The 16288-nt window shown below is 38.0% G+C and overlaps 1 protein-coding gene across 3 annotated transcripts in view; it reads right to left on the reverse strand.

Moving 5' to 3' along the window:
* LOC105478785 (lin-28 homolog B) overlaps positions 1-16288 on the reverse strand; it is a 132265-nt gene that overhangs the window by 43459 nt on the left and 72518 nt on the right. For all 3 annotated transcript variants that reach the window (XR_985442.2, XM_011736423.2, XM_011736424.3), the window contains exon 4: positions 1662-1846. Coding sequence is in view for 2 of the 3 variants with exons in the window: in XM_011736423.2 (XP_011734725.1) it covers positions 1662-1846 (185 nt within the window). In the remaining variant the exon portion in view is untranslated. The remainder of the gene's footprint in view (positions 1-1661; positions 1847-16288) is intronic.

The following is a 16288-nucleotide window of genomic DNA, read 5'->3' on the forward strand; positions in this document are numbered from 1 at the left end:
CTTTGTTAAAGATTTTATCTAAAAGACATCGAAAAATAAAGGACTGTTTTATTTTACTTTGCTTTACTTGTACATATTTAAGTATGTATACAGGTATTATCTCCATGGGAGCAGAAAACCACTTTAATAGCTAAGTGTATCATTAAACTTTCACACATATTCATGGACTTCCTTTTGTACAAAATGAGCTCCTAAAATGTCAATGAAAATGGAATTTATTGTCTCACTGATTTTCAAACCAATAGGAAAATATGAAATAGGCAACAAGTGCTACAGAGATAACTGGTTACCAATTTGGAGAGAAAAGAAAAGCTAGAAATTTACAGTCCTTTTTTCAAGAGCAAATTAGATTACAAAGAGAAGAGACACTTAAGTGTAAAATATAAATTAACTAAAATAATATTAAAAATATAAATGAATGTAGTATATTTTTAATTTTGTAGTTCGGAAAATGAGATAGCAATCAAAGTCAGATAACATCAAGGAGAGAGTCACAGACTTGTCTGTAAAAAATTCAAAACTTCAAAATACTTTTTAAAAAAACTACTATCATTAAAGCTAAAATATATTTTACAAGCTAAAAAAATTCTTATTTTGTATTTGAGAAAAAAGATTCATATCCTAAATATATCAAGAGAACTTAGAAATCTATTAACAAATGAACATCTCAACAGAAAATGGTCAATGGACAAGCAATGTACAATTCTTGGAAGAAAAAACAAAAATGAAAACATATAAAATATATTCAACCTCCAAAGTAATCAAATAATGTAAAAACAAACAAATAATGAGCTGCATCTCTAACCTATGTAACTGGAAAAGGTTTAAAAAACGACAACATTCAATGAGCTGTCTGACTTTCAGAGGTGTTACATACTGGCCCACTAATCATTTCTGGAGAGCAGTTTAGAAATAGGTATCGAAATTTTTAAAATACATATTTTTTTGATCCAGACTTTTCACTATTAAGTATTTACCCTAAAGATACAATCAGACAACTTTTCAAAAATGTACATCTAAGAGTTCCCACAGTGGTATTATTGATCAATTCAAAATACAAGAGGTAGCCTAAATATCCATTAATATATTATTCTTTATATTTTGCTACATTCATATAGTAAAATTTGTGAAGTGATAATAATTGACATGAAATATTCTATAATATACTATTAGGTGAAAAAAATTACAAGTTTCAAAATACGATATATAATTCCTACTCTAATTAGGATTTCAAGTGATTTTTTCCTCTTTATGGTTTTTTTATATTACTTGGACTTTCTATATGTGAGCTGTCTTTTAAAAACAGACAAAACAATAGGTACATTTTCATTGAAAAAAGTGGTGAGGTGTTGGCAAATTCTGGGTGTAAAAAGGGACACCTCTGTCTACTGGGAACTTCAACTCCTCAACTGTTGTCTCAGAACAGTCTGGTGGAAAAGGTGGTCAAGGGACTATTCAGTGCTTAAGGCTGAAGGCTCAGTTCAGTACATTCTGTAGATAATTCAAATCACAAGACAGTCTATATTTCTGATATTTAATATATTCTACATGATGGTGGTTTCCTTTGGCTAGACGATATAAAATGCAGTAAGATGAAAACATTTTCAGAAATCCTTTCCAAATACAATAAACTGATAAATTAACAAAGTAAAAATGATTACCTATCTCCCTTTGGTTTTCTTTTCTGTAGTGTCTTCCCTTTGGGTCTTCTTTCACTTCCTAAACAGGGGATCCCACCAGGTCCTGTTACCCGTATTGATTCAAGGCCTTTGGAAGATTTTTTAAATGTGAATTCCACTGGTTCTCCTTCTTTTAGGCTTCTAAATCCTTCCATGAATAGTTTGCTCTGTAAAGAGCAGAAAAGAGTAGGGGAGAGAAAGAGAGATCAAAATTATTATTGCTTTATAAATTATCTCTATAATTTTAACAAAGAAAGATACTCTGTTATACATTACAGAAGTATACATACAGTCTTAAGTTCAGTGAAACACATACCATTTTAAAGTTTCTTTTTGCAATGCTGGCAGTGGGAGAAAAAAATTTTTAAGGCAATTTGGCAATACTTAGAAAAATTTAAATGTGCATATTCTTTGTCCCAGCAATTCCACAATTAACAATTCTACTACAGACATACACAAAGGCTCAAAAAGACACCACAGCACTGACTGGTAAAAAATTACATCTATCTGAATGTCTATCAATGGGAAACTGATTAAATAAATTATTAATATAACAGCACCATATAACATTATTAAGCCATTAAGAGACGTTTTATTAGTTCTACATGTTCTAATGTAGAAAGATAAGCATGTAATACTGTTGAGTGAAAAAAAAAAAAGAGTTAAAGAACTGTGTCCACCACAATGCTATCTATGTAAAATTTTAATTTTGTTTATTTATTTTTGATATGGGATTCACTATGTTGCCCAAGCTGGTCTTGAACTTCTGAGATTTTCTAGCCTCAGCCTTCTAAGTAACTGAGATAACAGGCACATGCAGAGTCCAGCTAAAGTTTTTAAAAGATATTTGTTTATTATATAGAGATGTGGTCTGAAACAACAGACACTAAAGAGTCATTTTCTCCAATCCTGTTCTAGAACGGTAGAAAAGTTTTCTGGTATATACATTACTGCATTGTTTGAGCTTTTTATAATTTGAACGGAAATCAGATTTCATATTTGAAAGATAGTTGATTTTTTGTAAAAATAACAATGTTCACCAATTACAAAATTGTTAACTTTGGTTTCAAATATTATTTGGCTCTTTCAATCCTCTTTTCATCAAAGTCAATATGCCAATTCAAAATACACTAAAAATAATTCAATTAGTAGTTTTATTTTTTCAAATCCCTCTGTGTACATTTTACAGGAATAATTGAGAATATCATGTAGTTTTTAAAGACTCTTCTGAATTGCTGGGGCAACAGAAATAAAACATATGATGGTAGAAGTCCTTAGTTCAAGTCCAGTTCTTTAAATAAACTGCTATATTGCTTTGAATAAGCCATTTGCTACCTTTTTTGTTTATTTGTAAGTTCAAAAGATTTGAGTTCTGAGTAACAACAAGACCATGAGAAAAAGGTTTCGTGGTCAAGTAAGTTTGTAAAACACTGTATGTTGTTTCTCTGTGAGAGACTCATGTTAGCATATTAAAGTCTCAGAAATGTTCTCACCTCCCCAACTCCCACGAAACTAAGAATCTTGTTTAACTCAGCAGTTTCTTGACCTAATTGATCCCAGAGCCCCTTCTTTAAGTACAGATGATGAACATACTTAGAAAAATACTGAACCAGAAAATCTTCACTTCTCCAAGTTCATGACTCTAAAGGCAACTAAATAATTACATGTAACCAAATTATTACATAGAACAAATAAAAACAAAACTTAAAAAATTCATTGCAAAACGAGACCATTCATTGTGAAAGCAAGACAGCCCATGAAAACAGGGTTATTAACCTGCTTCTAGTGCAGGTCACCTGACAGAGTGAAATCTTTCATGTGGAAGTCTGCAATTTGGCAGCACCTTTTCTGCTCTCTGATGAAATGTTGGGGGGAAAAAAAATCACAACTGCCTACATTCTTTAAAATGACAAAGTATTATTATTAAAGCTATTTTAACATTTCTAAAGCATCTTCTCATTTTTTTCCTAAGCTTTCTCTTCACTAATTATAAATAGCTATTTTGCTTTCATTTCCTTTCTCCCTCTTCACTCAAGAAAGTACAGATTATTTCTCTTTTATGGATGAAATGGAGCATCGTTCAACTACTGAAATTACAAGAACAAAGAAACAGCATTTTTTATTAGAGCTATCATATGTTCATATGTTTTGTTTCGGTAACAAAAACTATCACTGGGCTAAGCACGGTAGCTCACACCTGTAATTCCAGCATGTTGGGAGGCCGAGGCAGGCAGATTGCCTGAGGTCAGGAGTTTGAGACAAGCCTGGCCAACGTGGCGAAACCCTGTCTCTACTAAAAAATACAAAAAATTAGCTGGTTGTGGTGGCACCTGCCTTAATCCCAGCTACTTGGGATGCTGAGGCAGAAGAATCGGTTGAACCCGGGAGATGGAGGTTGCAGCGAGCGAAGATCAATATCGTGTCACTGCACTCCAGCCTGGGCAACGAGCAAGACCCCGTCTCAAAAAAAATCAACCAAACAAACAAAACTCTATCACTTATCTCCTCAAAGCTCTTAGTGCACTTTCCTAGGAGTTGGTGCATAGTTCCTAGTAAACCCAATTAAGCTGGTATACTTTCACTTAATTTAATTTTCCATTATTAAGATTTTTGATAGGCATAAGTGAACTGCTTTTCCAAATCTAAAGTAAAATTCCAGCTCTTACAAACCAATAAATTCTAGCTGTTCTTCATGATATTCTGAAAGAATACTTTAAAAAGTTCTGTCATATATGTCCCCCTCCCCAAATTAGTACATAAGGCAATTTAGTTTCATAATACTTCACACACACACACACACACACACAAAAATATATATATATACACATACACACATATTCATAAGAAACTATAATGGCTTTGCAAGAAAAAGACAAGGATTCACAGAGAATATTCTGTCTTTGCTATTATACCAAAATAGCTGCTACATAGATGGGAAAGATTGTTGAAAGGTAAGGAATTAGCTCACTATATTTGTTCCCCCAAAAATCAACTTATCCCCTTAACTTGCCAATTTTTATTAAAGGTTTCTCCATTTTTCCAATTACACTGGTTCCAATGCTTACTTTTACCCAAACCATTTATGGAATCTTGTTTATTTTTGCTTCCTATCTCTCCTCTTTCATCTGCCCCATCTAATTCATTGGATTGCTATGACCCTACTTCAGGTCTTAACTATTGCTGGGATTCAGAAAACAATACAACAAAAAAGAAAACTTTAGAAGCTGAAGTTTTTCTCTGACCTTCTCCAGTCTTCCTGTTTGTCAGTCTTATCTCCCCGCAAGGCTAGTCATAGAAACTGGAATCCCTCTTCCCCAAGGTAGGTTAGAAACCAGAACCCCTTTTCCCCAAAGCCGCCATAAAACCTAAAAATATTACTCTAATTCCATCCCCACCCTGACCTTTCTGTGCAAAAACTGACTACCTTGTTTGACTCTAGGTCAATAAGACCTCCAATCAGAGAAGGTCCTGCTCATACCCAGAAGGCAGGAATGCATGCTCAGAGAGGCCAAGAAAAATCTAGACAGGCAGACCTTGCTGGGCTTCCCTACTCAGTCTATTAGCATTAGATCATACATAATCTTTTTGTCCAATTATATTTCTTTACAGCTGTCCATACTTTGTTAGACATATGCCTAAAAATGTACAATTTCCCCTGTATTTTTGGATCCTCATTCTGAAGGCTCCTGTGTCACAGTAAAACTATGATGAAATAAACTTGTAAGTCTTTTCTCCGATTAATCTGCCTCTTGTCAGTAATTTTTAGTGAATCTTCAGAAGGCAAAGGCAAAGTTTACATTATCTTCTACTAAGGTAAGTGTAATAGTTTCTTCAGTGGCATCTCAGCATCAAAACTGCTTGTTACTCTACATCATCTTCCATACCTGCACATTCTCTCTCAATAAATCTTAGCCTGTTAGTCCCTTGTCTCAAAAATCTACAATTCTGCTTAGGTTGTAGGTGAGATCCGTCATAATCTTACCTTACTTACATTTTCCACTTCCTTTCCCATTAGTCTAAAACACAGTCCCTCCAGTAGTAAAACTGGATAACATATTTCTCTGAATATTTTCTCATTTCAGTATTCTATCTTATTCTGGTAGGGGATGTACTCTCCTAGTTATGGCTGTCTATTAAAATCTTACTTGGTAAGACCTCAACAGCAAGGCAAAAATAGACAAAAAAGACTAAAACTAAAAAGTCTCCTTCTTCACAGCGAAAGAAATAATGAACAGAGTGAATAGACACCCTGTGGAATGGGAGAAAATATTTGCAAATTAGTTGTCTGACAGGTGATTAATATCCAAAACATACAAGGAACTCAAACAACTTAACAAAATATAGTGAGCAAAGAACATGAATAGACATTTTTCAAATAAGACATACAAAAGGCCAACAGGTGTAGGAAAAATACTCAACATCACATCACTAATCATCAGAAAACCACAATGAAATATCATCTTACTGCAGTCAGAATGGCTATTATTAAAAAGATGTTAGCAAGGATGTGGGAAAAAGAGAACTCTTATACACTGTTAGTAGGAATGCAAATTAGTACAACCTTTATAGAAAACAGCATGAAGATTTACCAAAGAACTAAAAATGGAATTACTATTTGATTTAGCAATCCCACTACCGGGTATCGACCCAAAGGGAAAGAAATCAATACATCAAAGATAACCACACTTGTATGTTTTGTGCAGCACTATTCACAATAGCAGACATGGAATCAACCTAACTATCTATCAATGGATAAGTGGATAAAGAGAATGTGGTATATATATACACAATGTATATTATTCCACCGTGAAAAAGAACAAAATCATGTCTTCTGCAGCAACGTTAATGGACTGGAGGTCATTATCTTAAGTGAAAAAAGCCAGGCACAGAAAGTCAAATATCATATGCTCTCACTCATAAGTGAATGCTAAAAAATTTGTACACATGGATGTACAGAGTGCAATGATAGGCCAGGCGCGGTGGCTCACGCCTGTAATCCCAGCACTTTGGGAGGCTGAGGTGGGTGGATCACGAGGTCAGGAAATCAAGACCATCCTCGCTAACACAGTGAAACTCCGTTTCTACTAAAAATACAAAAAAAAAAAATTAGCCGGACAGGGTGGCAGGCATCTGCAGTCCCAGCTACTTGGGAGGCTGAGGCAAGAGAACAGTGTGAACCCAGCAGGCGGAGCTTGCAGTGAGCCGAGATCGCGCCACTGCACACCAGCCTGGGCGACAGAGCAAGACTTCGTCTCAAAAAAAAAAAAAAAAGAGTGGAATGATAGACAATAGAGACTCAGAGGGGTAAGGGGTTGGGAGGGAGGTAGATGATGAGAATCCAATTTTTAAAATTCATTCTGGCACATATTTATTTAAGAATTATATAAATATTGGCTTTCAGCCTGGGTGCAGTGGCTCATGCCTGTAATCCCAACACTTCGGGAGGCCAAGGCAGGTGGACTGCTTGAGCTCAGGAGTTCCAGGCCAGCCTGTGCAACATGGCAAAACCCCATCTCTACAAAAAACACAAAAAATTAGCTGGGCATGGTGGCACACATTTGAGGTCCCAGCTACTAGGGAGGCTGCAGTGAGCTGAGGTCGCAATACTGCACTCCAGCCTGGGTGACAGAGACCTAACTCGGCGGGGGGAAAATATCCTTGCTATATTTGCTTTCCGCCTCCCAACCAACCATTTCAAAATTACTTTTAAAGAATATTAACAGGGGACAGATGCAGTGGCTAATGCCTATAATCCCAACACTTTGGAAGGCTAAGGTGGGAGAATTGCTTGAACCGTGGTTGAGGTTGCAGCTACCCATGATTACAACACTGCACTCCAGCTTGGGCAACAGAACAAGACCCATTCTCAAAAAAACTTAAAAGGAAAAAAAAAAAAGAATAACATGAATAAGGAGTCAACTGAAAATAGTCCAAATGCTATCATTTATTTGCCAAGTATTTTTACCCAGGGCTCCAGATAGTAATGGGTTACTTATCTCTCTTGACACAGGCTTTTTCTCTCCAACTAGATTGGGATGTGGCTACAGTTTAATAACTGATTCTCCTTAGAAATAAGAGTAATTTTTTTTCTCTAGGAGGCATAAACTGACTTCCAGTTCAAGACGGCATGCTGGACAACTGAGGTGCCTCATGTTACTGTTTAAAAGCCATTAAAATGACAAACTAGTAGAAAGAAATATTCACAATAAAGAAGGGAATGAGAGAGATGCATCAGCAGAAAACCAAATTCGATAAATTTCTAGAAGTTTGAGTGCTGACTGATAACTGAGTTGAAGGAGCCACACCCAAGAAAATTAACAAAAGGAGCTGCAGCAGAAGTAGAAACCAAGATTCCTAACAGAACACTGAGAAACTCTGCTTACACACATATATGATGAAGGGCAAGAACGAGCAATGGGCTTGAAAACAGGGAGGTTAATGAGCAGTTCTGTAAGGACCAGATTCCCATTTCATCCTCACATACCATTCCTACCTACACATGTGAAAACAGGCAAACAAGGCCTTAAGGCAAATAATATGAGGCCCTTCTCTAAAGAGACTAAAGGAAATATCCAGGCAAGTAGTAAAATATTGGATCCTGTGCATACACCCCTATTCATTCTGACAATAAGAAGACCACTGGTGTAAAAACTGGCTCTCTATTCACTGGACCTTAAATCATTCCTATCCCTCTTTCATGTATCTGAAGGGTCAACCAAGAATCACAAAACATACAGCATAATTAAGAAAGACCAGATGGGAGTAGTGGCTCACGCCTGTAATCCCAGCATTTTGGGAGGCTGAGGTGGGTGGACTGCCTAAGGTCAGGAGTTTGAGACCAGCCTGGCCAACATAGTGAAACCTCATCTCTACTAAAAATACAAAAAAATTAGCTGGGTGTTGTGGTGGGTGCTTGTAATCCCAGCTACTAGGGAAGGTGAGGCAGGAGAATCACTTGAACACGTGAGGCAGAGGTTGCAGTGAGCCGAGATCACACCACTGCACTCCAGCCTGAGCAACAAGAGAAATGAGAAATACAGAGGATGAATTCAAAAAGACAAATATTTAACTTTAACTTGATTTCCAGGGAAAGAGAATACATAAAAAAGAGAAACAAAAATTATGAAGTGAATAATACAAAGGAGGGGTGTATACCATGTAGAAGCATTATAGAAGCTTTACACATGAGGTGTATTTTTGAGTGCATGGAGAGAGAGTAACATTCTAATGGAGACTGAAGACAGTAGTCCAAATTGAGCTAATGGTACCATAAACTTGTGCAGCAGGAATAGTTAATATAATGTTTGAGGATGGCAAGGAGAGTAGTTTAAGTGTATCACTGTGAAGGTAGAGACCAAAAATGAGGCTGAAAAATGCAAGCTAGAGTCATATCATGCAATTTTATTTTTTTTAAGAGGCAGGGTCTCACTCTTTGCCCAGGCTGTAGTGCAGTAGTGTAATCACAGTTCACTGTAGTCTTGACCTCCTGGACTCAATCAAGCAATCATCCTGCCTCCGCCTCCCAAGTAGCTAGGACCACAAGTGCACCCTACCATGCTTGGCTACTTTGAAAATTTTTCTGTAGAGATGGAGTCTCACTATGTTGCCAAGACCAGTTTCACTAGGCTAGTCTTGAACTCTGGCCTCAAGCAATCCTCCTGCCTCAGCCACCCAAAAGTGTTGGGATTACAGGCATGAGCTAGCATATTCAGCCATGGAAATTTTTGATTAACATTAAGCACTTTATTATGTCTAACACAAATATTTCTTTCTAAAATTATTTCTCTATTTTCAAATTTCAACTTATTTGAGATTTACAGGGTACATGTGCAGGTCTGTCACATGGGTATACTGCACGATGCTGAGGTTTGGGGTATGATTGATCCCATCACCCAGGTAATGAGCATAGTACCCAACCGTTTTTCAGCCCTGGCCCCCCTTCCTCCCCTCCTTCTCTAGTAGTCCCCAGTGTCTATTGTTGCCATATTTATGTCCATGAGAACCCATGTTTAGCTCCCACTTATAGGTGAGAACATGCAATATTTGGTTTTCTGCTCCCTCATTAATTTGCTTAGAATAATGGCCTCCAGCTGCAAAAACTGAAAAAATACCCAGAGCCCCAGTTTCCTTGTCTGTAAACTAGGGATAATATGCAAAATATCTCATAAGGTTATTACTGGATCCCAAATAATTGTACAATGCCTAGAACAATGCTCAGTACATTGACTAGTAGTTCAATAAACACTTTAAACTATTTTTATAAGTATCCAGTCTGCTTCCCTATCTGCTGACACAGGGATGGAAGAGGTGGGAGAAGACAAACATGTATGGAGAATCTATTCAGTAACAGGTACTGTGCTGAATGCTTTCACCTGCTATCTCATATGCTCAACCCACCTTATCGCTCACCCACACTTGGCAAATATCTGTATGTTACTGAGTTTCAGTTTAAACACTACCTCATCTTGAAAGCCTTTATGATATTCTTAAGCAAATATGGGTACTCCTTTTCCAGTGCTCCAATTATATGTGGTATATATCACCATTATAACACATCATACTACATTATAATGTGTCTGTTTTCTTTTCCTTTTCCTTTTTTTTTTTTTTTTGAGACAGGGTCTTGCTCTGTCACTCAGACTGGAGTATAACAGTGCAATCTTGGCTCACTCCAACCTCTATCACTCAGCGCAAGGGCTCCTCCCACTTCAGGCTCCTGAGTTGCTGGGACCGCAAGTGTGTACCACCACACCCAGCTGGGTTTTTTTGTTTTTTTGTTTTTTTATTTTCATTACAGATGGGGTCTCGCCAAGTTGCTCAGGCTGGTCTTGAACTACTGAGCTCAGGCGATCCACCCAACTTGGACTCACAAAGGGCTGGGATTATAGGCATGAGCCACCGCGCTCGGCCAATGTGTCTGTTTTCTTATAAAGCTACTAACTTCTTGAAAGGAAATATCATAATTTTTCATTTACATGTCTAAAACCATCCCTGAAACATAGCAAGTGTTCAGTATATATTTGAAGCAGAGAGGAAGAATCAGGATGGTGGGGAACAAGGGAAAGAAGGAAGGAGGCAGAAGAAGTAGCTGTGACTTTTTCTCACTTAAGATGAGGAAATCAAGAGTCCCAAGGTCCTATCTTATGAGAGGCAGAACCAGGACTCAAAGCCAGATCATTTCACATAAAAAGCCCTTGTCTATCATGATGCTTAATATAACATTCTCTGGAATATTTCAAATGTCCCTCAACAACATAATCACAATATTAAAGTTTAGAATCTTGAAACTACATGCCACAGGTAGGCCACCCTACTCAACCCATGCTCACCTTTTATCCTTTAATTTTCTGAACTTTTAAAAATTTACTATAAAACTTCTTAGCTGACACAATGAATCATAAGAAATGGGTGCTTTTATGATAGAGTATTTTGTTTTATTGCTCCTTTTTGAAAATAAGAGGTATTAAATAGATGATGGCTAAAGAAACTTTTTAAATCCCTATCAAATCTATACTTTTATGGTATTAATGTTGCACTGTTGAAATAATACTATATTTCAAGTAAGATCTTACTTACAAAAATATCTCTGATTTTACATGGAGTGGCAGAACAGTACATCTACGTACACTATCTAATTTAAGGATGTATACTATAAGCCTAGAACACTGTTTTTCATTATACTCCCCATAGTGAGCTTTGTTTCCTATTTTCCTCTTCATGTGAAATTATAATACCACAGATATACTGAATATTTACTTACGTACTATAGCTCTTTGGAAGACTACAAACCACTACAGTATCTGGGATGGTACTGCCTCTACGAGAACCAATTTTCATTTCTTTGTTGTGATATCATGCTCTGAGAATGCATGTCCTCAACCACTTAAAAATGCAAAAATGTGTAACTGAAAAGCCAGTGGATAAATTAAAATGGAATTTTAAAAATATCATATTAACACAGACAGCAGCAGAAAGACATAAAAAAGTTACCAAAGAAATGAGATAAACAGAAGAATATCAAAGTGGTAGATCTAAATCCAACCATATGAACAGTTACATTAGGTGTTAAATTAAATGCAGAAATTTATCAAATTGATAAAAAGCAAGACCCGACTATTTGCTGTCTACATCTATAAAAGAGCCACTTTAACTATAAAGATATAAAAAAATTAAAAATCAGAGCACAGAAAAAGACAACCATGTGAACAATAAATAATAAGGCTACAGCTGTGTTATATTACTAAAAGCAGACTTTAAGATAAAGAGTATTATCAAAAATAAAGAAGGACATTTCATAATGGAAGTTTTAAAAACTCATTAAGAAGGCATAACAATTATTAATGTGTATGTGCCCAGTAACAGAGCTTTGAGATGCACAAACCAAGAATTGACAGAATTATAAAGAGAATGAGACAAATTCCAAGCATAGCTGGAGATTTTTTTATCAGCCACCCTCTACAGTTAACAGAACAACTAGGGGAAAAATTCATTTAAAGACACATTAGCTATTTAAAAATATCAACAAGCAATTTAACCTATTTGAGATTCATTTGTTCTCTGATCAAAAGAGAAGTAAAACAGAAACCATCAAGATAAATAAAAAGATAAATAATTATAAATATTTGTAATTACACAGTATACTTTTAATTGATCTGATAATGCAAAAAAAAAATCACAGGAAATTTAAAAATTTTTAAACTGATAATAAAAAATACAACATATCAAAATTTGTGGGATGCAGCTAAAACCATTCATGAAGGAAAATTTAGATTTATTTATTTATTTATAAAAAGGCCAGGTACAGTGGCTCACATCTATAATCCAACACTCTGGGAAGCCCAGGCAGGAGGACTGCTTGAGGCCAGGTGTTTATGACCGCCTGGGAAACTTAGTAAAACCCTATTTCTATAAAAAAAATTTTAAGGCCGGGCACAGGGGCGCACACCTGTAATTCCGGCGTTTGGGAAGCTGAGGTAGGCAGACCACCTGAGGTCAGGAGTTCAAGACAAGCCTGGACAACATGGTGAAACCCTAATCTCCACTAAAAATACAACAAAAATTAGCCAGGCATGGTGGTGCATGCCTGTAATCCCAGCTATGCAGGAGGCTGAGGCAGGAGAATTGCTTGCACCCGGGAAACGGAGGTTACAGTGAGCCGAGATCGCGCCAATGCACTCCAGTCTGGGCAACAAGAGTGAAACTCTGTCTCAAAAAATATATATATATTTTAAATTGGCTAGGCATAGTGGCACATGCCTGTATTCCCAGATAAGCTGGGAGGCTGAAGTGGGAGGATCACTTGAGCCTAAGAGATTAAGGCTATAGTGAGACGTGACTGTGCCATTGTATTCCAGCCTGGGTAACAGAGTGAGATCCTGTCTTAAAAAATAAAATAAAAATAGAGAGGTTCCAAAGAACATCATAGGGTTTCACATAAAGAAGCTACAGAAAGTGCAAAGGAAACTCAAAGTTTGTAGAAGAAAATAATAGGAACATAAATTAATAAAATAGGGTAAAAAACAATAGAGAAAAGTAAAGACAGCTAAAAGTCAGTGTTTTCAACAAAACTGATAAACCCTTAGGTATAAAGACGAGAAAAAAATAAAGAACACAAATTATCAAAATCAGGAATCAAAGAGGGTCTTTCACCACCAATCCCACAGACATTAAAAAAAGAGCAAAGAAATATTACAAATAAATGATTGCAATAAAATTGATAACTTAGATCATCTCTAGGAACAAAACGTCACTTAAATTCTTTTTTATTAAAGCTAACAAAATGTAAATTTTTTTTTTTTTTTTGAGACAGGGTCTCACTGCCATGGCCTAGGCTGAAATGCAGTGGTGTGACCCCACTCACTGCAGCCTCAACTTCCTGGTAATCCTCCCACCTCAGTCTCTCGAGTAGCTGGGACGATAGGCACACGCCACCACACTGGGCTTATTTTTTGTAGACACAGGGTTTCACCATGTTGTCCAGGTTGGTCTCGAAATCCTAGGCTCAAGCAATCCTCCCACCTCAACCTCCCAAGGTGCTGGGATTATAGGTATATAGAGCCACTGCACTTGGCCAGAATGTAACTTGATTTTTAAAAGTAAGCAAAAGACTTGAATTGATATGCCTACTAAAAAAAGATACATAAATAAAAAATAAGCACATGGGTAATCAACATCGTTAGGCTTCAAAAAAAAAAAAAAGGGGGAATTAAAACCACAACGCAGCCGGGTGCAGTGGCTCATGCCTGTAATCCCAGTAGTTTGGGAGGCGGAGGCGGGCAGATCACCTGAGGTCAGGAATTCACGATCAGCCTGACCAACATGGAGAAACCCCGTCTCTACTAAAAATACAAAATTGGCCGGGCATGGTGGTGTACGCCTGTAATCCCAGCTACTCGGGAGGCTGAGGTAGGAGACAGGATAATCGAACCTGGGAAGCAGAGGTTGCAGTGAGCTGAGATCACGCCACTGCACCCCAGCCTAGGCAATAAGAGCAAAACTCCGTCTCAAAACAAACAAACAACAACAACAACAAACTACCATGCAATACACAGCCACTAAAATGGCTTAAAAGTTGGTGAGGATGTGGAACAACTAAAATTCTATATATTGCTGGTAGGAATATAAAATGGTAGATCTACTTTGGAAAAAGTTCTGCAATCTCCTATAGAATTAAACATATACCTACCCTATGACCCCAGTTTCCACAGTTAGGCTTTTATGCAAGACAAATTAAAACACGTGTTCACACAAAGACTTGTGTGCAAATGTATATTAGGGGTTTATCCATAATAGCCCAAAACTGAAAACAGTGTAGATATCCTTCAATGATAGAATAAACAAATTTTGCTATGTACAATATTACTGAGCAATAAAAAGGAATGAATCACTGGGATATACATCTTAACAGTGGTCAAAAACTGTGAAGGGTGTTTGGTTTTACCTCAAGTACAGGCTAGCAAATAAATTTAGCCTGCCAAAATTTCACAGAAGGTGGTAGAATGCATGAGATACTACAAGGTCAGAAACAAAGGATAGGCTTTTTTTTTTTGGAGATGGAGTCTTGCTCTGTCGCCCAAGCTGGAGTGCAATGGTGTGATCTCGGCTCACTGCAACCTCCACCTCCCGGGTTCAAGCGATTCTCCTCCCTCAGCCTCCTGAGTAGCTGGGATTACAGGCACCTGGCACCATGCCCAGCTAATTTTTGTATTTTTTAGTAGAGACAGGGTTTCACCATGTTGGTCAGGCTGGTCTCGAACTCCTGACCTCAGGTGATCCACACGCCTCGGCCTCCCAAAGTGCTAGGATTACAGGTGTGAGCCACCGCACCCATCCCAAGGTCAGTTTATTTTATTTTTTGTTTGAGACGGAGTCTTGCTCTGTCACCCAGGCTAAAGTGCAATGGCACAATCTCGGCTCACTGCAATCTCTGCCTCCTGGGTTCAAGCAATTCTCCTGCCTTAGCCTCCCGAGTAGCTGGGAATACAGGCACCTGCCACCACACCCAGCTAATTTTTGTATTTTTAGTACAGATGGGGTTTCACCATGTTGGCCAGGCTGGTCTCTCCTGACCTCGTAATCCACCTGCCTCGGCTTCCTAAAGTGCTAGGATTACAGGCATGAGCCACCACACCTGGCCGACAGTTTATTTATTTATTAATTATTATTATTTTTTTTTTTTTTGGAGAGATGGAGTCTTGCTCTTTCACCCAGACTGGAGTGCAATGGCACAATCTCAGCTAACTGCAACCTCCACCTCCCAGGTTCAAGTGATTCTCCTGCCTCAGCTTCCAGCTGGGATTACAGGTGCGTGCCACTGGGCCTGGCTAATTTTTGTATTTTTAGCAGAGATGGGGTTTCTCCATGTTGGCAAGGCTGGTTTTGAACTCCTGACCTAAGGTGATCTGCCTGCTTCGGCCTCCCAAAGGACAGTTTATTTTTAACAAGAGCAGTTGCTTCAATTCCCACAGGGTGATGTAAAGGTCAGATGAGACAGAGAGTTGCATTAACAAGAGGAACACTGCCGGGCAGGCACAGTGGCTCACGCCTATACTCCTAGCACTTTGGGAAGCTGAGGTAGGCAGATCTCTTGGGCCCAGGAATTCAACACCAACCTGGCAACATGGTGAAATCCCATCTCTACAAAAAAATACAAAAATTACCCGGGCATTGTGACATGTGTCTGTAGTCCCAGCTACTCTAGAGGCTGAAGTGTGAGGATCACCAGAGCCTAGGGAGACAGAAGCTGCAGTGAGCCATGATCATGCCCCTGCACTACAGCTTGGGAAATAGAGTGAGACTCTATCTTAAAAAAAAAAAAAAAAAAAGTAGCTGGGCGCGGTGGCTCATGCTTGTAATCCCAGCACTTTGGGAGGCTGAGGTGGGCAGATAACGAGGTCAGGAGATCGAGACCATCCTGGCTAACATGGTGAAAACCCGTCTCTACTAAAAATACAAAAAATCAGCCAGGCGTGGTGTGGGCGCCTGTAGTCCCAGCTACTCGGGAGGCTGAGGCAGGAGAATGGCATGAACCCGGGAGGCGGAGCTTGCAGTGAGCCGAGATCACGCCACTGCACTCCAGCCTGGGTGACAGAGCAAGACTCCATCTCAAA

This window comes from Macaca nemestrina, chromosome 5 (genome assembly GCF_043159975.1).
Source record: "Macaca nemestrina isolate mMacNem1 chromosome 5, mMacNem.hap1, whole genome shotgun sequence".
Taxonomy (NCBI): Eukaryota; Metazoa; Chordata; class Mammalia; order Primates; family Cercopithecidae; genus Macaca; species Macaca nemestrina.